This window comes from Protopterus annectens, chromosome 1.part0 (genome assembly GCF_019279795.1).
Source record: "Protopterus annectens isolate FY-2018-M chromosome 1.part0, PAN1.0, whole genome shotgun sequence".
NCBI classification, from domain to species: domain Eukaryota; kingdom Metazoa; phylum Chordata; order Ceratodontiformes; family Protopteridae; genus Protopterus; species Protopterus annectens.
Genome location: NC_056725.1, coordinates 558,222,815 through 558,246,640, shown reverse-complemented (window position 1 = coordinate 558,246,640; position 23,826 = coordinate 558,222,815). Strand labels below are relative to the sequence as shown.

Genomic DNA, 23,826 nt, shown 5'->3' with positions numbered 1-23,826 from the left:
TGAACTGTGGTAAAGTTAGTTTTTCCAAAACATAATTCAGGTCCCAGGCTGGAGTGGGTGGCCTTCTGGGAGGTCTGATATTAGAAGCCCCTCTGAGGAACTGTTTAATCAATGGATGGGAAAACAGGAGCTGTTCTGTATCAAAATGAGCTGAAATGGCTGGTGTGTGGATTTTAACAGAGGAGGAGGAGAAGCCACTATTAAGTAGATCTGCTAGGTAGTTCAGGATAAGAGGGATGGAAGGTTGTGAGGTAATGCCCCCACTGGACTGGCTCCAGGAGCAGAATCTTTTCCATTTGCCTGCATAAGATTTTCTGGTGCTGGGCCTTCTGGCCTCTCGGATAATGTCTAGGACCTATTTTCTTAACAGGGGCCCCTTGTTTGCCTTTAGAGAATTAGCTTTGCTGACAGTTTGAGAGTCTGCAAGTCTGGGTGCAGCACACCCCCCCCCCCCCGGGTTAAGAGGCCTGGGATCAGGGGAAGCTGCCTGGGAGGCTGTGATGTCAGGTTGCACAGTAAGGGGTACCAAAGTTGTCTGGCCAATCTGGAGCAATGAGAATGGTCTTTGGTCTCTCCTCCCTTATTTTGATCAGTACCTTGGGGATAAGAGGCAGAGGAGGGAATGCGTACACAAAGAGGGCGTTCCAGGGGAAGGTCAAGGCATCCACTTTCCACGCTAGGTGGTGATACTCCCTGGTACAGAATTTTTTCAGTTGATGGTTGGGATGCAAAGCAAAGAGATCCACCTCCGGTGTCCCCCACGCCTGAGTGGGATTTGCAAAAAGATTTTTCTGTGGAGCTGCCATTCGTGGGGGTCCAGTAGGTTTCTGCTTAAGTGGTCTGTCAGGGTGTTGTTGATCCCTGATCAGTATTGTGCTATCAGGTGTGGTCCCATGGAAGAGGCCGTCAGTCAGAGGTTCATGCCTAGCCTGCACAGAGGGTAAGACTGGGTCCCTCCCTGCTTGTGGACGTACCACATTACAGTGGTGTCTGTTTTGGCCTGGATGGGGTGTGAAGGATGTCGGAGCCCCTTCTGTGCTGCCATTATTTCCTTCTGACTGAGGTGTAAGGGAAGGTGCTGGGCATCCCAAAGGCCTTGGGTGCACCTGCCTTCCATGTGAGCGTCCCAAGCTATGTCTGAGGCGGCGGTGGTGATGGTCTACCCGGTAGGGCAGAGGGTGAAGGGAAGGCCCGTGTTCTGGGTACAGGCCCCTACCCACCAGAGAAACTCTGCCCTTATACAGTGGATCAGAGGTAGAGAAGTCTCTAGAGGCTGAGACTGCTGACACCAAAAGTTCTTTAGGAACCACTGAAGTTTTCCCTTGTGAAGCCTGGCCAGAGGAATTAGAAGGATGCAAGATGCCATGTACCCCAAGGCTTGCAGGAAACTCCTCGCAGTGAGGTGACTTCTGGAAGCCAGCTGGGTAAAATAGAGAGGCAGGAAGCTCTGTTTTTCTGGGGATAGGAAGGCCATTTGGGATGCTGTGTCCAGCAGTGCCCCCAAGAAAATGATCTTCCTGGAGGGTGTTTGCCAGGATTTCTTCTCGCTGATGGTGTACCCTAAGGAGGTTAGGAGGGTTTTGACTAGGGTTACCATCACTGGTTATATGAAAAAGAGGACGAAAAAATATGTGCTGCTATTATACCAGCACATATTTTTTTGTCCTCTTAGGGTTGAAGAGCAAAAAAAAAAAAAAAATAGTTCTTTAGTTTTTAATGCGGACCATTCCACTGCAGTTTCGCATTAAAGACAAGTAGCTCAGTGTTTGGCGATTTTTGATTGGCCCGTACGCCGGTACACGAGCCAATCAAAAACTCGCACAGCAGACCCTCTTCGGTTCAATGCGGAACATCAAGCAGTTCCGCAGTGAACAGAGCTCTGTGTTTTGATTGGCTCGTATACCGGTATACGAGCCAATCAAAAAAAAAAAAAACAAAGCGGAGGAAAGACTAGCAAATAGGGACGTCTGGTTTTTGAAAATTCTGCGATTTGTCCTGGTTTTAAAACCCAGACAAATCGCAGAATTTTCAAAAACTGCCCGGACAGAAGCCCAAAAAAGAGGACGTGTCCGGGTAAACCCTGAAGCATGGTAACCCTAGTTTTGACAAAGAGGAGGTCCTTGAGGATCTTTTCTTTGCAATCTGCCTGAATGAGGCAGTCGTCCAGATAAGGGTAAATTTGTATATTTTTCTGTCTGCAAAAGGCTATGGCTGGGGCTAAGCATTTGGTGAATACCCTGGGAGCAGTAGATAAGCCAAAAGGTGAGCGCAGAGAACTGAAAGTGTTGCGAGTCTGCTCTGAAGCGAAGGAATTTCCTGCAGGATTCCCTTATGGGGATGTAGACGTAGGCATCTTTTAGATCTAGGGTAACTAACCAAGCAATTTTTGCCAGCATTGGCAGAAGCTGCTGCAAAGTTAGCATTTTGAATTTGGGGACCACCAGGAAAGTGTTTGGAGCGGACAGATCCCGGATGGGGTGCCAAGTGTTTGCCTGTTTGATCTGAAGGGACAGGTTCTACTGGCCCTTGGGATATGAGAGTTTGGACTTGTTTCAATGCCTCTGCACACTGATTTGGAGGTAAGTCTGGGTACCCTCTTGGAATTGGGAGTTCGTTCAAGGAGAATTTGTATCTTTGAGAAATGGTCTTTAAGACCCATTGGTCCTTTGTTGCAGAAATCCACTTCTCTTTGCAGAGGGAGAGCCTTCCTCCAAGTTTTTGGTGAGTGAAAAGAGGGCAGAAGGGGTTGAGGGAGTCATTGAGAGTTTTTGCCATAAAGGGATGGCTTAGAACTCCTTGCCTTTGGAGTGGAAGTGGTCCAGTGTTTAGTTCTCTGCTGTCCCTGGGATAGGAGTCTGGGTTGTCTGTCCCTGCAGGGCTTACCTTGCCCCCTGTCTGTTAGGTGCAGGAAAGGACCAGTATTTGAGGGAAAATTCCTGCTGAACCTAGGAGGTTGTCCCCGAAGGAAATATTTTACTGTTTGCATAGATTTTGCTTTGTCTTCAATCTTTTTAAGCACCTCTTCTGCTTTTACTCCATACAAGCAGTCCTTATCCAAAGGTGCATCAAGTAATTTAAATTTGACATGATCAGGGAGAGGTTGTTCCTTCAACCATGCATGTCTCCTAATGACAGATCCTGACACTGCTGCCCTGCTTGAGGCTTCTAGGGTGTCATATCCACAGTGTAATGAGTGTTTTGCCACTTAACAAGTAGAGTGCAGTAAATCTGCTAGCTCTTTCAAACTGGCACAGTCAGAAAAGGCAGAAATCTTTTGTTTTAATAGTTCCAGAGTGTGATGTTGATATTTTAACATGTAGAACTGACAGTTGAGTGCTCTGACAGCTAAGGTTGCAGAGGTGTATACTTTTTTACACCATCTGTCCAGAACTCTGGAGTCCTTGTCAGAAGTAGGAATCTTTGCAGAACTAGCCTTAGCTCCTTTTGGTCCCTGTGTAATGACCTCCAGGTATGCAGCAGGATTTTTGTACAGGTATTTGTGAAAATCCAGTACTCTGTATACCGGTCAGGTTTTCTGGGAGCAGGTGGAAAGGCATCAGGAGTTAAGCTGGATTTATCGAAGACATCATCTACCACCTCTAAGATAGGGGTAATGGCCAAGGGTCTGTGCTGGGGTAGGTCTATAAACTCTCTTAGACTGAGGGAAGTCCTGGGTTTCCCAGTGGAAATGTTCCCTGAGGGTGTGATGGGTTTCCCCAAAGGAAAGATCTTCTGGTGGGGAGGCAGAAATAATGGATTCCTCTGCATATGAATCCTCATAAGCAGTAAGAAGTTGTTGTTCCTCTTCAAAATCTGAATAATCAGACTCTTCAGAATCCTGTTCTGTCAGTATTTCAGGGGAAGGTTCTCTCTTCCTTTTAGAAGGTGCGGCCTGACTACCCCTGATAAGGGTGATAAGATCCTCCACCAGTTTAAGCATTTGGGCTTGGGGTGGTGGAGCAGGGGTAAAATGCTGGCTAGAGATAGTTTTCTTAGGAGTGGCCTTGCCTCTAGGCCTAAAAGTATCCATCGGTCTGAGAGAAATGGTAGTCGTAGAAGACGTCGGTTTTTATCTAGATCTGATAGTGTGAAAGACCTCCTTGGAGGCTGGTGCCTGCGCCGCGGCTCCGGACCCAACCAAGGCAGAGACAACCAAAGGCTTGGAAGACAAAGAAGATTTCTGTGGCATACGAAAGGGTCTCAGTAGAGGCCTGTGAAGGTATCAAATCGGGCATCAGGGGCTGCGAAGGCTCCTTACTGAATTCAGGAGAACTGACTACCTGCTCAGTGGTAGAGTCGTTGGAAGGCTTAGCCTTGTGTGGTCTGTCTCCATCTTTATCCTTACGTTTTTTTCAGAATGTCTACAGATTGTTGGGTGACAGATGCCATTTCGGAATGTGAAGACGGCAGATGAAAATACCTGGCTACAAAAAGAACTCTATGATGAATGGTTCTCGCATTAAAGAGGGCACAGAACCAGCAACGGGGGATGTCGTGGTCTGGGCTTAAACAAGTGATGCAGTACGAATGAAGTCTTGGTGTGGTATTTGCTTTCCACAGGCAAGACAACTATTAACTTTTTCGGATATCGGTTAGTGCAAGAAAAAAGAATCCCCAACGGGGTACTTAGCTTTAGACGTTTTCATCTGTAATTTGAACTCTGGTAGCGACCAACCGGCACACTTGTGAACTGCTTCTGCTACAGGCTCTACGGTAAGGAAAGACTGATATAATGACATTCCTTTACAGCACTGACGATCTGACGTCAGCCAGCAAGCGTCAGCAGTTGATGCAGAAAAACATTGACTGGTATCTGGGCTGGCCGAGGGCTACCACAGCAGCGATAACCCACAGGTGATGACTGCAACAGTGAAACACGAAGAACATCTATCCTTAGGGGGAACCAATACTTCTTCAGGCTTATTAAGAGTCCTGGTGCCAAAGGCCACACAGGCTTGACAATCAGTATCAAGGTGAGTTGGTCCTAGGCAGAACACGTAATGCTCTTGGGTGTCTTTTGGGGGGGCAACATCTGCCCACACCCCAGACATTTTTTGAAGCCTGAAATCATAGCCATTACTACTACTGTAGCATATAACTAACTGCAACTACATAAAACCAGTTTAAGCAAAAAATATTTACCAGCGGGAGAAGGGAAACATACACACATGCACATCAACACACAAATGGTCACACAACTCAAAATTAAGTTGAAACTCTGACTCACAATAAGGAGGAAATAAATCCTTAAGCTTATAAAGACGATCAACTTCCACCAAGTCTAGCAGGAGAGAAGTAAATTATAAAAATTATTATAGAAAAAGTGACAAATGTGGAGCTTCATATGATACGTTTGACACTGGAAGTGGAAAGCAAGTTATGAGCAGCCTTAGGTATGCAGGGAATTATGGGAGAGAAGGTGGAAGTTTGGAGCTGAAGATCTGAGAGGCTGGCTTTGGACCTGATGGATCTGATATACCCACAGGTTCAGATGGGTATAAAAGACAACATCAGATCCATTAGTTCAGCTTAGTTTAAATCCAGTTTTTTGAAATTTACTTCAACTTTTCTAAATGTAATAGAAACAAATGAAGAACCACCCTTCTGAAAAAGCTTACAAAACACCAACAATCTACTAACAGGTGGTATTTGGAAATATAAGAGGAGGAGACTATTCCTTTGAGTATCAAAGCAGATACAATCACAACAATGCAAGAACAAATCCACCTATCCAGGGAATCAGCAGGGTAACAAAGGAATAACTATAATCAGTTTGTTCTGTGCAGATAAAGGTTAGCATAACATTTCCTGTAATGCAGGTTGCAAGATTAACATCAAAGACAAAAGCTTTAAATCACCACTTTTGTAAAGTCACATAATTCTTAACAACCTACACGCCTACAGAAAAAAATAAATAGTTATGCAAGTGAAGCAGTACACACTGATTTGACATTGTAAGCGCACTTAAAATTAAAAAACTGAAGAAAACCAGCAAGTGCCAGGTCCATTACACACCTCCAGCTTCCTCCTCATCCTACAGATTTACAGCAATCTTTAGATTTTGTGATTTTTCACTTACTCATCAAGAAGTCAGAATTCTGCCCAGTAAGACCTTGTTTTGTGCTGTGAATTATTGATGCAGCTGTGTCATTCGCTAAAACACACAGGAACTGGTCACATTAATTAGTTTCTCTCAAGAGTTTCCACATAATGCAGCTTAAAAGTCTGAATCTTTCAGATTGGAGGTTCTGGGTACGGTTCTATATTTGTCCAATTCTCCTTATCCTCTGTAAATGGAGCATTTTTAGCAAATCCCAACTTTAATCAATACACCAAAGAAAACAGATTCACTTCTTGCCAAGAACTGCAAGCTGCTTTTCCATGGAGTTCAGTTTAAAAAGTAAAAAAAAAATTCTACTGTCCGAAATAATGAATAGTTTGTTAACCTAAATAAAATTATGACCTCAATGCATTAATAACTGTTCAAAATGTTGTATAATCCCTCCATGTTTGTGTAACACTTCAGTTTACTGGGAACAAAAAAATTATCCCTACTCTAAGCCACAGACTTTTTAACTTCCTTACCAAAAATACACAATTTTCCTGAAAGCTAAGAAATGTTGTGCAGGACATATATTTTACTCTATATCCCTTTCCCTCATTCTGTCAAAATGACCATCTTAGCCTCCTTCAGTTGAACTTGAGGCTGGAGTACCCCAAGTGGTGGGAGGAAATCCTCCCAATGTGCTTGGGTGAGCCATGTGGAGGAAAAGTAATCTAGGCAGATAACAGGGACTCTGTGCCCTCATCAACTTTCTTGCAAATGACAGCATTTTGTATTAGTGCCCTAACGTCTCCCCTTGGTGGTTGCAAGGGCACTTGCACCACTGTGAGTACCACTTTTACCCTGCTCTCTCTCCGTGGATGCTCCTTCCACATGAGAAGGGCTACTATCACCAGCACTGGTGGCCATACCAATAAAGGTCCACCCTTCTCCACCAGCAGAAGTCCGTTCATGTTTTGGAACAGTGTAGGTGGCCGACTGATGTAGAGGAATATTATCTCACATGAAGGTGTGACTGTGCACCGTAAAGACCCACTGCAGGCCAAACCTTGGATGCTGACAAACACACACAAGAGGAGGAAGAACCTTTAACAGAAAGCCCTGTTTGTCCTTGTGAATGATGGTGATGAAGATGATACTCCCAGTCTTGTCCCTGCTTCCAAGGGAATGAATGGGCTACTGGTTTCCCATCCAGAGAGAGAGAGAGAGAATAAATGGGTCAACAGTGCAGTTGGGGTAAACTCAATGGCCAGGGAAAGAAGAAAAAAAATGCAGAGTAGGATGCTCAGTGATGTCAAATGGGGCATCTGAGCACACTACATTCTCCAGATCATGCATCCTATCAAATCCAGCAGCAGTACTTCCCATTAACAATCATAGGATCATAGTATCATAGGAGATTACTAGGCTATCGACCCGGAAGTCATTCTAAGCATAGCAGTTTCAACTCTAAGTAATACTGTAGATGTACTAGTCAATACCCACGACTGCATTTAGTGATGACTGCCCATGTCCAGGAGGGTTGTGGGGGCTATCCCTGGTATGAATTACAATGAAGGAGTTTACATTCAGTTTGCTAAGTTTATCGGTAATGCCTGAATGTGGGATTGTGTCAAAAGCCTTTGCCAAGTCGACAAGTATGCACAGATCTGCCCTCATCAGTGGCCTTGGTCACACTTTCAAAGAAATCCACCAGATTTAACAGGCAAGATCTGCCCTTCACGTAGCCAAACTGGGTAACGGCCAGGGTTTGGAAGCCACCTATGTCTTTATGAGGTCCATAATGACACATTCCATAACTTACTGATGAGGCTGGTCAGACTTACGGGTCTGTAATTGCTCTGATCTGCTGCTAGGCCACTTTGTGGAGGGGAATAATTGCAGTTGTTCTTCATTCCGCAGGAGCAAAGGCTGTGTTTAGGTTACAACTGAAAAAGGTACTTAGTGGTGATGCTAGTTCATGCTTTAGTAGACAGCCTGGGATGTCATCTGGTCCCACAAAGGCCATGTTCCTTGCTTTGTACGTGGCTTTGAGGACCTGCTCTTCAGAACCTATCCGCTAGCAAGTTTGCTATTTCTGTTGGGTCAGTGTGTGAGATACCACTGGCCAACAGTTCTGCACATGCTTGGGTTTTGCCCTTTAGGTTATGCACATAGCTGTAAAAGGCCTTACGGTTATCCTTGGCAGTACTTGCTAGGTTTCTCTCAAAGGAGCTCTTGGATGATTTGACAAGTTGTCTTATTTGCCTTTTAAGGCCGAAGAGGGTGCTCTTCCATTATTGGGTCATTGTCTTCATTTTCTCGGACAGCAACATTTTGCATTTATTGGAGAGCTTGTTGATACTGGAAATCCACCATACAGCCAAGTTTATACAATTATGTATGTGACTGTACAGGGCTTTAGTGTAAGCGTCAGCATAGTTGCCACTTTTAGCTTGGGGTGGGGCTTGAAATGCATTTTTACCTTCATCTAGAAGGGTATAGTTTTGCCTTGGTGAAGTTTTTTTTAGTCTGATTTCACCCTTTGGAAGTTCTGGTGTTAGTGTCAGTTTGAAGGTGACTGATTTGTTGTCAAGTTTAACTAATGAGGGTCCAACAACTGCAGCAGTGCACCTGTTTGACATGTTGGTGAGGACCAGATCTAGAATGTTTGTTCCTCTTGTCAGGTATGGGCAATTTGCTCCAGGGAATTTGAATTCACAAAGTCAAGGAACTTGTATATTCGAGTTTCGGCTAGAGTAGGTTTCCAGTTGATGGTGGGATAACTGAAATCCCCCACAATCAGTATGTTCAGTAAATTTTGGATCATCTTCAGTTTGGTTAAGTTGGCTTCATGGGTGTCATAACCCATGAGGGGGGGGGGATCTATAACTGCGTAGGACATGAATGGGAGTCTTACCCACAGTAACCTGGATCTGGAGCAACTCCATGGAGTTGTCCAGTCTAACTAGACATGACGTGAATTTATCTCTAATATAGACTGAAACACCACCTCCTTTGTTTTTCATGCATTCATTTTGCAGTCTAAAAGGTGTGGAATGCATTGTAGCCTTGCAGGGCCAGGTACGGTTTGAAGCCTTAAACCAGGTTTCTGCGACTGCCTTGCAGGGCCAGGTACGGTCTGAAGCCTTAAACCAGGTTTCTGCGACTGCACAGACATTTACATTTTCTAGTGATAGAAGTGCTTCCAGGGAGTGCAGTTTTTGGTTTAAGCTCCTAGCATTTAGCAGCATGACCCTTACTTTGTTCTGATTGGTTAATTTCACGTTGGTAATGTTGTTTTTGAGACCTTGCCTAAAAAAGGTACTATGGGGGAGGCAAGAGCCTTTGCCAGCAGCCAAAAGCCTAGGGGTGCCAGGTGCAAACCATCTCTGGCAAAGCAGCAAGGTTTGTCAACCACATTTCCAAGACAGACAGGAACTGGATCCCCTTGGAATGACAGCAAAAACTAAGCCAATTACTGAAATCAATAATTTCTGTTTATACTGTGGCATCATTCTAGGTGAGGGTAGTATGCTGCTCAAGGATAGGGACATACCTGCTTGGGACAAATATTCAGACAGCTCGACCATATCTCTCTTCATATAATACAGTGAGGTATGTCTCAAGTCATTCACACCAACATGAACTATGACAGCGTCATAACAGTACTTGCTGCTCAGAGACCTGAGCGCATGCACGATTGGGTAAATCCAGGCACCGGATAGGCAGCTGACTGTGACTTTCTCCTTGTCCATCCTGGTGAGCGGGACATCCGTGTGTCTCAATACTGCACATCTCCAATGACAAGAAAACTTGTTTTTTTGAGTGTTACACCTTACGGGCTTGGTGGGTGAAACATTGGTGTTGCTATGTATCATGGGTGCTGTGGACACTTTTAGCTGTAGCAGACTTGTGTTTTGGAGGTCTCTGGTGTTTTTCAAGAGAACCTCCGTGTATGGGGATTTACGTGTTTGATACGTACTATGTGTACGAGTTGTGGTACTATATGAATATGTAGTGGTGGATGAATTGATAACCTTCTCAGTCTTACTGTTTTGAGTGAGACAGCATGGACTCTAGATTCATGGTGTAAATACATCTCTCACACTCTGTACTAGACTGTGTGATTAGTAGATGTTTGTTTGTGTACACGAGGCAATCGCTACACTGCCTCAAGAGACCCAAGTCAACAAGGCTGGCAGGAGAAACAAGGGTAGCCCAACTGTCCATAATGTTAGGTTGAAGACTGTTGTCACTACGGGTGGTTTTTCAGAAACAATCATGAAGGAGCTCGGCGACTGGATATTTCTGCCTTGGTTTTAAGGGAAAATATGTTGAATTAAACTGTCCGGCTTTGGCACACAAGTGCACAGTAGTGTGCAATGCTGCGGGACATGCAAACAAGCAGAATACTGCTCAAATGCAAGGCCTAAACACCAGAAGCTAAAACTTGAGAAAAAATAAATAAATAACAAAATTAAAACGGACCAATGAGGATGCTTATTCTAAGCCCTAGACCAGCCTCCTTTTACCAGTCAGGTGCCAAACACAATTCTCTCACAAAACTGTAGACAGGCCCCTTCCAATCCAAGATGGCCTGGAAAATGGGGTCTACTTTGAGTCACTGAAAACTCATTTCACTGAATTACATTTCACTGAATGTAAATGCTGTTGGACAAATAAAACATAGATGCCCTTTTCCCCACTGTAGTGCGATCCTGGAGTTAAGAGAGAGAGAGAGAGAGAGAGAGAGTGTGTGTGTGGGTGAGTATACAGACACACACACACACACATATATATATATATATATATATATACACGAGCGTTCTGCGTGGAGACATGCGTGAATGGGCGTACCTTCGTTGAAGGTTGTGCGTCAGGCCTGGCAAGCCGGTACGTAAAAATCAACTGCCAATCATTAGCGGACCGGAGTTCCGCTGTGGCGACCCCTAACCGGGAAAAGCCGAAAGACACAAACAAACAAACATACAGACACACACACAGATACATGTACAGTTAGGGGTGTGTGGGTGGCACAGACCCCCCACATTGGGGGGTGTTTGGGTTGTAGCCCCCACCTACTTAGCTTTCAGTGAAATGAGATTCATAAATATAAAAGCTAACAATATAAAAACAAATGTCAAACAAAAGCCCAACAGTACTTACATTCAGTGAAATGTGATTCAGTGATGTGAACTTTCAGCGATTTGGTGTGAGTGTTTTGAAATTCAGTGAAATGAGTTTTCAGTGAATCAAAGTAGACCCGGAAAATGTGCTCAGAACAAACAAACCACTACAAACAGTTCCAGAAGCAGCAAGCCTGGATCTGGACTATGCTACAGCTACTAGCTACCCTAGTTTCAGAAAGAAACGCAAGAGAATATTTAACAGCACAAAAATAGCAGTGAGACACTGAAAAAAAGTTTAAAACAGCAGAAAATCAGCCAGGAGGTGCTACAGATCAGTTAATTAAGTACTGCTTGGTGAGAAAACTCAATAGCTTTAAACAGTGAAAAAATACAAGTAAATACTTAGGAAACAACAAAAAAGCTTGCTAAACTGTGAAAACAGCAACAAAATTTGATTTTACAGGCACAGTATAGCAGGCAAGTGCAGTACAACAATGTAGTGTAGTGTGGTACACAGTAAATAAATACATTATAAAAATAGGCATCACGCAATAAAAAAGTGCAGTAAATAGTATAAGCAAAAAAAATAGGCAACTTATGTTTTTAAGCCTCTAGTCATCTAGTAACTCAGCTCAGAGTTGTGGCTGGTAGCCCACCTCAGTTCAGCTCGGTACAAACAAACAGAAACCTACTCAAATGCAACGCCTAAATACTAGAAGCTAAAACTTCAAAACAAAAAAAAATTCAAAAGGACCAATGAGGATGCTTATTCCAAGCTCTAGACCGGCCTGATTTTACCAGTCAGGTGCCAATCAAATACAATTCTCTCACAAAAGTGCAGATAGGTCCCATCCAATCCAAGATGGCATGAAAGGGAAAACCTGATGCGAGATAAACCTATATACTTCCTCTAACAGTGGAGTTCAGGTCATCAACCTGCATAATTCCAACTCCCTGATCAGCTCTTCTGGCAGTCAGGATCATTAGGGAAACCTGTATATCCACAGAAGTAATGATGGTCAAAACCACTTATACCAAAATAGTGACCTATATGCTACTTTGTTTTGCAGCTCAGATGTGCCTTCTACAAGTCTAGTCTCTCTAATCAGTGTCTCCTCTACACAAAGATGCGCACACACACACACACACACACACACACACACACACACACACACACACACACACACACACACACGACTCCTTTAGCTATCTGTTTTCCTCTTTCCAATCCTTCTCAAAATAGAAGTACAAAACACATTTTCTTCTTCTTCTCAGTCTAGAAATACATCAATTACTACACTTGATTTAGACTGCTATAGCAACTTCTGTAGCTCTGTAGTCTTGTACATGCTGTGTGCTCAGCTGCTTCCTTTTGACTATGAGGCAGTGTGGCTCTTGTCTTTGTGATGAAAGGGGATACTGTCAGCCCAGCTAGCTGAAATTTTGTAAATGGTTACATATCATTTGCAAATGTCAACATGCTTCATGTAAGAAGATGCTTGTGTTACAAATGTATTAGAGCTGTATGTCATGTTTACATCAAACTAGGTTTGCAAAGACGTGTTTTGAAAATATATTTTATAAAATACTGAGTTTAAAGGTGCATCCACAGCATACCCTGCTGGAAGAGAACAGAAATGTACATGCACTACTATTTTAACAGTGGAAACTGGAACACAAGAGGTTAACTTCAGCCCAGCAAACGGTCAGAAAAACAGCTGAAATTAAATTACTTTATGGCAGCTACAGATACAATGCCTGTGCTGAGAAGCTTTCTGTATTGTGTTAGAAATGTTTTACTTCTTTATGACTTCCAGCATTTGCCAAAGATCTGAGGAAAAGCCCATGTCTATGTATTTTCATAGGTAGATGTTAAATGCGACCAGCTGCCTTCAATGGTTGTTTTGGGCCTGGGGACTAGAAGTCAGATGACAAGAAATTATGTCATTCTACAAGCTATCCCAGCAGTAATATCTGAGATATTAATTTGAGAAATCTCTGAGAGATGCACACTTTCTGTATTCTGTGTTTGACTGGACGACAACATCAACTACAAGATCCAGTCACCACATCTGCCTTGCTCTGTAGTAAGTTCTTAGGTTCTCTTAGATATAGTAAGGAATATAGCAAGGCTTAGCTTAGATATTTTTCTTTATTTATTTGAGAATGTCTTGCAATGTTGTTTTAAATATTTCCTGCGATTCTGAACTCTGATGTCAGTGTAAATACACATTTAGTATTGTCTTTTTCTTTTATTATTTATTAAATATATTTAAACCTTTCACTGTGGCTGATCTCTGTAGAGATACTTAAGTTCTGAGAGTACTTGCATATTTGGTGACACTGAGGCCCACTACAAATAGCCTTGCTCTTGGTCAAACTACCTTTTGTATTAATAGAAATACTAAACAGTAAGACTGGACACCCTTTGGTAAGGGCCTTAAAGTAGCTGATAAGGGGTTCTGGTGGCAGTTAAAACTACTTTATAGACTAGGCAGAAGGGGGCATAGCTAGTAAATCTGTGCCAGCCTTTCCCAGGTGTGTGTGTGTGTGTGTGTGTGTGTGTGTGTGTGTGTGTGTGTGTGTGTGTGTGTGTGTAACAAATCTCCAAGATTGTGTGTGTCAGCTACTTGGGCAGGGACACGAAGCATTGGTTGGGACAGAGTGTTGAATGATTTGGCCTGGCTAAGGACTCAACTTAATAGCTGTGCCAGTGGAAAGCCTTTCTGGGGATCTGGAGAAAGAGGGAGAAATCATCCCCTGACTGTGGCCTGTGTGTGCTCTTAAGGTAAATTGCACTTGATGCAGAGAGCTGCAACTGGAAATACTATGTGTGTACGTGTTATCCTCCCAGTGTACGTCCCCCACTGTTACCAGTGGTGAGGACTGAGGCTCCTTGATTTAGTCCAGTGGTGGGGCATCACAGTCTTTATCATGCATTGCTGCTTTATACTTTTTTTTCAGGATAAAAATAAAAATATATCTTTGTTTTGTCTGTATGAATAGTATAAGCTTATTGTACTACCATCGTTATATGCTTTTAGATACAATGCCAGTGAAATTGCATTTGAACTCCTATTGTAATTGTCATATGCAGCAATGTATAATTATATAATCATCCTTGGAGCTTTTCTCCCCAGGTCTCCGCTGAAAACGGGCTTCTGGCCCAGTCAGACACTACCCACTTATCAAATGTAAATAAATAAATAATTCCCACTGACAGTTTGTTTCTTCAACATTTTCTCTTCTTTTCAAGCCAGCTCCACTAGAAGGGTTACTCAGAAATACTGGCCTTATTCCAATGTTCAACAAAAGCTGCTCATAAAAATGTAAAGCACAGTCTGCAGTCTTAAAACCAATGCACCATATCCTGCATCACTACTCTAACCAGGCTTATCACTACCTACTGCCAATTTAAGTCATGAATATCTTACTTTTGCTTTTAAAGTTTATGACATATACATGTTTTGTTCCAAAAGACATGAGTAGGGGGGTTTGGCTGTATTTTTTTTGGGGGGGGGGGGGTTTGAGCTCATTACTGAAAGATATTATACAGGAAGGAGGGAGTGGAACATAGGTTAACTCCATCTGCAAAGAGTTCGTATTTTGATGTTTTTTTCCGTTAAAAAAGATTATGAATTCCATATGTACTAAGTGGTAGGAATTACTGCAAGAACTATCAGGCAGACAAGAGGTGAAAATGAATGCAGGGTAAACAAGTAACTAACATGTTGCTGTAATAGGGAAAGAAATGTAATGGAGAAGGGATGTAACACAAGTAGCAAGAAAAGGATAATAGAAGTAAGGAAATAACGTGTCAGTAATGTTTCTTTGATCTGAAGAAAGAACAAGCTAGTGTGGTGGGATTAAGACTTAATAATGGAACACAAGCTTAACCACATCACATTACATACTAGTGGTAATGCACTCAAAATATATCATAATGAAAAAAGGTGTAGATTACAATGTGTGCAGAAATGTCTACATATTGTATAAATTTTGGGTATATTTCAGAATTCTAAAAGAAAAGAGACAAAATATGTTGTTAATGCACTGCATCAGGTTTATGCACATCATAGGTATGGTGTGAAATAGTAAAATTGAGCTAGTTCGTAACAAAGAAGAAAATAGGGTCTTACAGCATTTGGCTTCATATAGAGGAACCAATTAATTAAATATGTATGTTGACTGTATATCAATTTAAAGGTCTTAAGATTAGTGAAATAAAGAGTCTATATTAGCACACTTTAAACTCGATAATAATAGGGTTTGTTCTTTATTCCAAAGATGTAATACACTTTCTGTTCTAATCCAATGTATTAAACATTCTTACCAAAACAATCTATGAAATATGCAAATGATGCATTAAGTGGTTCAGCTCTTTTGATTAAAGAAAGCTTCAATGCTTTTCAATGAAAACTGCCAAGTACTTGTTAATATCTACCTGAACTGGAAAGGAAAGAATGCTATTGACAACAAAATCTCATTATTCTTCAATGATGCACCCTCAGAGATTCAAATCACATGCGGAAGTTTGAAAGGTGAAATAAGTAAAAAAAAAAAAAAAAAAAAAAAAAAAAAAAAAAAATTCACTAGCACAGCATATAGAGTCACAACTGGTACTAACCTTGCATTTTAAGATCTGCCTAAAAAAAATTTGATATGGCAGTAGTTGGGGATCTGCATTAGTCTCTCATTTCTCCTTTCTGTCTACAACTTGTTGTGTCTTTTGGCTTTTCCCGGTTAGGGGTCGCCACAGCGGAACTCCGGTCCGCTAATGATTGGCAGTAGATTTTTAGGTGCCGAGTTGCCGGCCCTGACGCACAACCTTCAACGAAGGTACTCCCATTCACACATGTCTCCACACAGAAGATGCTCTAGCTGAGAATCGAACAGGACAACGTCTTACTGTGAGGCGACAACGCTACCGCAAAAAAATGACAGGAAGTATACAACGCAATTTGATATTTGGGATACAATGGGGAGTAACCGATCCCTGTACATTCTGCACAAAGCCCTGTGGTTCAGTCTCCCAACACAGAATGTCATCAGTGAATAACGAAGTAGTAGAATGTACACAATGCTGTCTAAAAACACCATGCACTGTGCAATGCATACCTTTGTTTGTCACCCCCTGTCATTAGTAATGGCTTCTTATCCTACATTTACATCTACATCTTACACTTTCAGTAATCTTGAGTCATGTCACAGTTATTGATCTTAATAAAAGAGGCATCAAAACCCCAAAAATATAAACTTTCAACATGTGTCACTGAAAGGACGTGACAAGTGCAACAAATAAAACTGCAGAAAGTTATACAACAAAAATGGCCGAAAGTAGAGAAAAGCAGCTCATGGACAGTTAACTATTCCTAGAAAAACAGATCTATGCTACAGCACAACACTCACTGCTATTAAAACAAAAATAATATAATGAGCTCAAAAAGAACAATGGCTCAAAGGAAAAAACATCAAAGATAAAAAGTGAGCAGGCACCTGCATGTTTTTTCAAGTTTTTTTTTTTTTTTTATTTATTGCTACTTAGGCATGGTTAGCTGTTTAACTACAATACTTTCAGTGTATCCAGCAGAGTAACACTGCTTCATTTAACAAAATTCTTTTTCACTAATGGGAGGTACACATTTAATGTTCTTGGCCTTTCGGCCAAGATCAAGTGTAGTGAAGTTTAATTAAGGTAGATTTTGGGTTTAGAGAGTATGGTCTTTCAAATACAAACTTTGATTAACATTTACCTGCCAATGTTGAGTGACAGCATTCCAGACTCCAACTTTTCCTGTATGACTTGTAGCCACCAGCTGGTTTCCAATAAAGAAGAGAGCATCCACTGGGACACCTAAACTGAATACCCCTGCAAAAAATAATGTAAAAATGGTTAAGAAACCAGTAATAAGTAAAGGAAAAATGCATAGTCTAGGAGGAAAAAGACATGAATGGTCTTCAATGTGGACCCTACTTACTCCCAAAGATACATAAACACCACAAACAGGAACACCACTTCTTAGGACAAAACAAATTCTTTATTAGACACAGTTCTGGTATCTCGGCTTCTTGCCTTCTATTGGAACATATTAAGCATAATTTTGTCCCTTTAAATACCCCATTTTTTAAATTACTTAATTAGCCAATTAACAAGTAAACCTATTAAACATTGTTCTCAGACTTTTGAGCTATTACACTTTCACATAAACCAAATGGCACTTAATATTTTATACTTTAACAGTAACTATAAATACATCTCAAAATAACTTAATACACTTTCAGTTTTAAATGCATAATCACTGTTCAGCTCAGACTTTTAAGCTATTGCACTTTCACATAAACTAAATAGCATTTAATATTAACAGTAACATGCATCAAAAACGAAACACATTATACCAGCATATAATTCTATATAGGTTCATAGGTTCATAGGTTCATACTAGGCTATCTGCCCAAGGGCATTTATAAGCCTAGCCCATAGTTATGTGGCTTTCGCCACCCCTTTAGTTTGAATAAAAACTATGCCTATCATTTTGCTGTGCCTCTGTCAAGCAGTGACGCTGAAGTAATCCCTGGGGTATATCTGCAATCTCCCATCCATTGGTCAAGATTCCTCTTGAACAAGACCAGAGAGGTGCTCTGCCTCACATGTACCGGGATTTTGTTCCACAGCATAGGGAGTCTCTGGGTGATGAATCTGTCCCTCCAGCACGTTCTATTTATAACCGTGTCAAGGTTTTCATTAACATCCTAACTTTTTAATTTCAAATGAATGGCAAAATTCATTCCGTTACCACACCAATGCGAACTTAATTCTTTAAATCAAATAATTTAAATTATTGCACTTTCCTACGTAAATTAAATATAATACATGCTTTATCAAGTCATAAATATGCATTTTAGACAATTTTAACTTCAATATGTCATTACATGACTAAATGTCTATTCAAATATGTGTTGTATTTTTTTAATACATCCAAAAATATTAAAACCACTTTTATATGTACAAAAGTGCGAATGAAATTCCAACTTCCCTATTTCAAATAATCAAATTATTTTCTAAATTCATTCCACTGGGATGTAAAGTATGAAAATTAATAATCATTCTACTCACTAGTCTGTTTAAGTCTATCTTGAAATTCCCCTTATTCATGACTGGTCATGCTAGAACACTAAAAAACAAGCTACTGTCCAAACCCTGATGTTTGGACAAAAAAAAATGCATGTTCACTGGACTTTACAACTTTGCCTTCTGACATCACCCAAGTGTTCCAAAATTAGAACCTTGGCCTTCCTGGTAATTTGACCAATATACCAGTGAGATGGCTGACAGCCACAGCCTATAATGTAAATAACCCCATAACTATTACAGTTAAAAAAATCATTGGCCCTGTACAGTTTCCCATTAATCCTACACCCATGTAAATTCTTCAACCTATTATATACTAAATTTCCACAACTGTGAGTACCAATTCTCCTATCCAACATACCCTGTCCTGCAGGGTTCAAGAATTTCTTATTTAAAAGTTCTCTAAGATTACTGTACCTTCCATAAGAAAAAACAATGTGTCTGGGAAACAAAAAAAAACAACATAACTATATTCACTAACTATTTCCCAAGCCTGTCTGACTATCCTTTCCAAGACAGGAGAAAACTCAGAATATCTGGTAACAAAAAATAGTTTTTGGTAATCTTCATTCTTCCTATAAATAACTTATTTTCCAGTATTACTCCTGGTTATCTTAATATGTTCTTCCCTATCACCCATAACTTTATTCTTTGGCTTTTGTAATGTTCTATCATCATAACTTCTGACTAGTAATCTGCCATGTACCCCCCTTAAATAACATTCCTTTAATCTAACTTCAGAAGGATTGTTAAAGATCCTTTTAAATTCTCCATATGGCAATGATTCAATGAGGTGGGGGGATGTATGCTGGTGGCATGCAAAAAATTAACAGCTGTGGGTTTTCTGTATGGTTTATGTTGTATCCTATGCTTACTGTCCACATAAACTATATCTAAAATGAAATGCTAATTCTATCAGTACCCCACGTAAATTTCAATCCATGTGGATTGTCAAGGGCCCTCATGAATTCTAAAAATTAATTTTCACTACCTTTACAAATGAACAGCAAATCATCTATGTATCTTTTGTAGTAAATTACATTCTTTATGTAATAATCATCCAGCAGTATGAACTGACTTTCAAAATATTTTTTTTGATTTTCATCTTAAGAAATACTTAACTAATTCCTTCCCATGTTAAAAACACGCCTGAAGTATGTCAAGATTTAGTGAACTTTGAATGGAAAGAAAATTATTTTTGGGGAGTGGTAGATGTGAATGCTTTATATACCAACATTGACAGAAGATGGGGTATGGAAGCTGTGGCTAAAAGATCGGGGGAAGGACCCTGGTCGACATTTCTTTTAACCCTTCTTGAGTTTTGTTTAACTTATAATTATTTTAGATGGAAGAATGATTTTTTTCTTACAAAAGAAGGGTACAGCGATGGGGTCCAGCCTTCGCCCCATCTTATATCATTATTTACATGGGGGATTTTGAAAGTCAATTCATGCTGTTGGATGATTATTACATACAGAATGTAATTTACTACAAAAGATACATACATGACTTGCTGTTCATTTGTAAAGGAAGTGAAAATTTCTAGAATTCATGGAGGCCCATGACAATAATCCGCATGGATTGAAATTTACGTGGGGTACTGACAGAATTAGCATTTCATTTTTAGATGTAGTTTTTTATGTGGACAGCAAGCATAGGATCCCACATAAACCATACAGAAAACCAACAGCTGTTAATTTTTTGCATGCCACTAGCATGCATCCCCCCACTTCATCGAATCATTGCCATATGGAGAATTTAAAAGGATCTTTAACAATACTTCTGAAGTTAGATTAAAGGAAGGTTATTTAAGGGAGTACATGACAGATTACTAGTCAGAGGTTATGATGACAGAACATTACAAAAGGCAAAGAATAAAGTTATGGTTGATAGGGAAGAACACATTAAGATAACCAGGAGTAATACTGGAAAATAAGTTATTTACAGGAAGAATGAAGATGAGCAAAAACTACTTTTTGTTACCAGAAATTCTGAGTTTTCTCCTGTCTTGGAAAGGATAGTCAGACAGGCTTGGGAAATAGTGAAGATAGTTCTGTTGTTTTTTTGTTTCCCAGACACATTAATCCTATAGTTACCCCAGGCTGCTGTGCGTTCCTGCCTTCGGTGTTCCCACCTGTCACTACAACCGACTGACCTGTACTAGGTGTCTTAGGTTACCTACCCTGTCCAGGACTGCTGCCTCTTCCCCAAGCTAAGGAACATTGCCAAACCTCTTTGGGCATCTTTCCCCTAAAGGACACAAGAAACACTACAACCGACTGACCTGTACTAGGTCTTGGGTTACCTACCCTGTCCAGGACTGCTGCCTCTTCCCCAAGCTAAGGAACATTGCCAAACCTCTTTGGGCATATTTTCCCTGAAGGACACAAGAAACACTACAACCGACTGACCTGTACTAGGTCTTGGGTTACCTACCCTGTCCAGGACTGCTGCCTCTTCCCCAAGCTAAAGAACATTGCCAAACCTCTTTTTACATATTTCCCCTAAAGGACACAAGAAACACTACTACCGGACTGACCTGTACCAGGGTCTTGGGTTACCTACCCTGTGCAGGACTGCTGCCTCTTCCCCAAGCTAAGGAACATTGCCAAACCTCTTTGGGCATCTTTCCCCTAAAGGCCATAAGAAAGTGTGTTTTATACTGACTGTTACCTAAAGATACAATTGTTATTTTCACCCCAGGTGCATCTTGTAAACGCCATAGCCAGGACAGCCAGCAGCCAAACCCTTCCCCCTCCCAACTAACAGAGTATCCACTCTTAAAGCCTCTTTTTACAACTCCTGTGTTAACCTACCTCAACATATTAGAGCTGCAAGCCCTGCGAGTAGCCTTGGTTGCAGTACAATCTTTGTCCACTAGGTGGCTCCCTCCTCCCATGTCTTTTTCCCCTTGCAAACTCTTCTCCTTTGTACATATTTCTCTCAAACAACCATTATACTTTATATTTTGCTATCTGATAGACCCATTCCTACCCCACTTCTTCCATATACTTCTCAACTGCACAACTCACTATCCCCTTTAAAACTTACCCTAACAATCAGCAACTCCACTGACTGTTTTCCCTGCATTTTGTTCTTCTCTGGCTCTTTCACGGTTTCCAAAACTAACCTGCCTCAAATTAGCCACTACCCTGCTTGTACTATACCTTCATACTCCTGACTTACTATCTATCTGCTCTCTCCTCGCCTCCTGCCCCACCCCCCTCTCTCAGCTCTACCTACGTCAGCTGCTGAGTCACCACAGTTCTTATCCTTTTTCAGCCGACCCTATAGGATCGGTGTACAGCTCACTTCCGGACTGTACCTGCACTCACCCACTACACTCCTCCCCCTTCTACCCTACTTCCTCACCTAACCCATAAATATACCTGCTCCCAAGTGGCGCCATCTTTAATCCTATAGTTACCCCAGGCTGCTGTGCGTTCCTGCCTTCGGTGTTCCCACCTGTGTAAGTAACATTATTGCTGTATTTTTCCTTGTTGAAATCTCACTTTAGTATGTGTAACTGCCTCTGTTTTAATACAAGATACATTGTCTTATTGTAAAGGATGTGCTATCCGCTCTATCTCTAGTGGTTACTACAAGTTTACTGTCTTTTGCCACGTGAATCTGCTGTGTGTTGCTTATTAAATAATGAAGACATGCTGTTAGCGAGTAAATGATCACTGTTTAATTACTTGTACAAGAAGGTCAGGCTAGCGTTCAAACACTGAGCAAAGTACATCCAAGGGCTGTGTCATGGACTATCTTAGTCGCGGTTATATTTGTAATAGAATTATGGCCGTTTAGTCTACCACTGTAGACCGAGTACTTTTTCTAACACTCTAACACTGAGTAACTGCATCCAAGTACTGTTTAGCGATTTATCTTGGTCGCTGTCCTATTATTAAAAGGAATATAGCTGTTTTTTTCTTCCACTATAGACAGAGTACTTTTTCAAAGGATTATAATTGCTTATTCTACCACTGCAGACCGCGTATGCTCTGGTTACTCAGTCTATACAAGCAAAAGAGGCTCCGACACTTAACTAATCTCATGAACGCCAGATTTTGAGTAACTCTGCTAGATAGCCTCCATTTGTGTGAGTTACCGGACTTAAACTTAGACTTTAAAGTCGTATAAGGACTCCTTGGGCCAACTCACTAAGAAAACTGAGTGTTTCACTCTCTAACAGGTAGCGGTATTTACATTAACATGGATACACCGCGTTAGAGTTTTGCTCTGTGAATCTGGTCTACAACTATGTAAGATAAAACGGAGTGCTATAACTACATTTACTCCCTTGACTAGAACGCTGAACTTTTGTTTAGCATTCATGTGTTACTGGCCTTAGTTGAACAGTAATACGCACATAGGGGCTCTTTTCTTAACAAAAGAGCTCTAGCAGTAATTAGTGTACAAAAGAATTTAAGCAGATTTTCAGTGAACACGCACACAAGCAGCTAACTTCCCTCTTTCAATGCTGGGCTACTATAATCTGCACCATGCAACGAATGGTCGCCTAATGTATTTATGCTACTGCTCTATTCTAGCGGATGTGTAGAGTTGTTATAAGCTGAATGCTAGACTTATGGTCACGTAGTGCAGTCTCCTACTGCTTTATTTTATTGTTTTTTTTTTTAGAGTTGTTGTTAAGGTGAATGTTAGACCATTGGACGTTTTGTACTCCTCAATCTGCTTATTTTAGCGGACCCGTATAGTTATTGATAAGCAAAATATTTGAAGTCAATGTTTTAAAATCTCACTAGTAATGGCATCTACCTTGCACATCCTTGCACTAACCTAATAAGCATATTAAGTAAAATAACGTGTTTTCCTGGCAAATGTGATTTTTAAATGTATTGTCCTTACTAGTACTTTGCTTATAGTGTGTGTTTTGTCCTACTGCTTACATCACCACTTTTTCTTCTCCCTTTCTGTACCCAGCAATACAACCGACTAACCTGTACTAGGGTCTTGGGTTACCTATCCTGTCCAGGACTGCTGCCTCTTCCCCAAGCTAAGGAACATTGCCAAACCTCTTTAGGCATCTTTCCCCTAAAGGACACAAGAAAGTATGTTTTATACTGACTTAACGATACAATTGTTATTTTCACCCCAGGTGCATCTTGTAAACTCCATAGCCAGGACAGCCAGCAGCCAAACCCTTCCCCCCCTCCCAACCAACAGAGTATCAACTCTTAAAGCCCCCTTTTACAACTCCTGTGTTAACCTACCCCAACATTTTAGAGCTGCAAGCCCTGCGAGTAGCCTTGGTTGCAGTACAATCTTTGCCCTCTAGGTGGCTCCGTCCTCCCAGGTCTTTTTTCCCTTGCAAACTCTTCTCCATTGTACATATTTCTCTCAAAACAACCATTATACTTTATATTTTGCTATCTGATAGACCCATTACTACCCCACTTCTTCCATATACTTCTCAACTGCACAACTCACTATCTAAAACTTACCCTAACAATCAGCACTCCACTGATTGTTTTCCCTGCATTTTGTTCTTCTCTGGC

General features: G+C 41.2%; 1 protein-coding gene across 1 annotated transcript in view; it reads right to left on the bottom strand.

Moving 5' to 3' along the window:
- KCTD3 (potassium channel tetramerization domain containing 3) overlaps window positions 1–23,826 on the bottom strand; it is an 816,466-nt gene that overhangs the window by 368,014 nt on the left and 424,626 nt on the right. Inside the window, exon 10 of the mRNA XM_044061321.1 lies at window positions 16,929–17,044. Coding sequence (XP_043917256.1) covers window positions 16,929–17,044 — 116 coding nt within the window. The remainder of the gene's footprint in view (window positions 1–16,928; window positions 17,045–23,826) is intronic.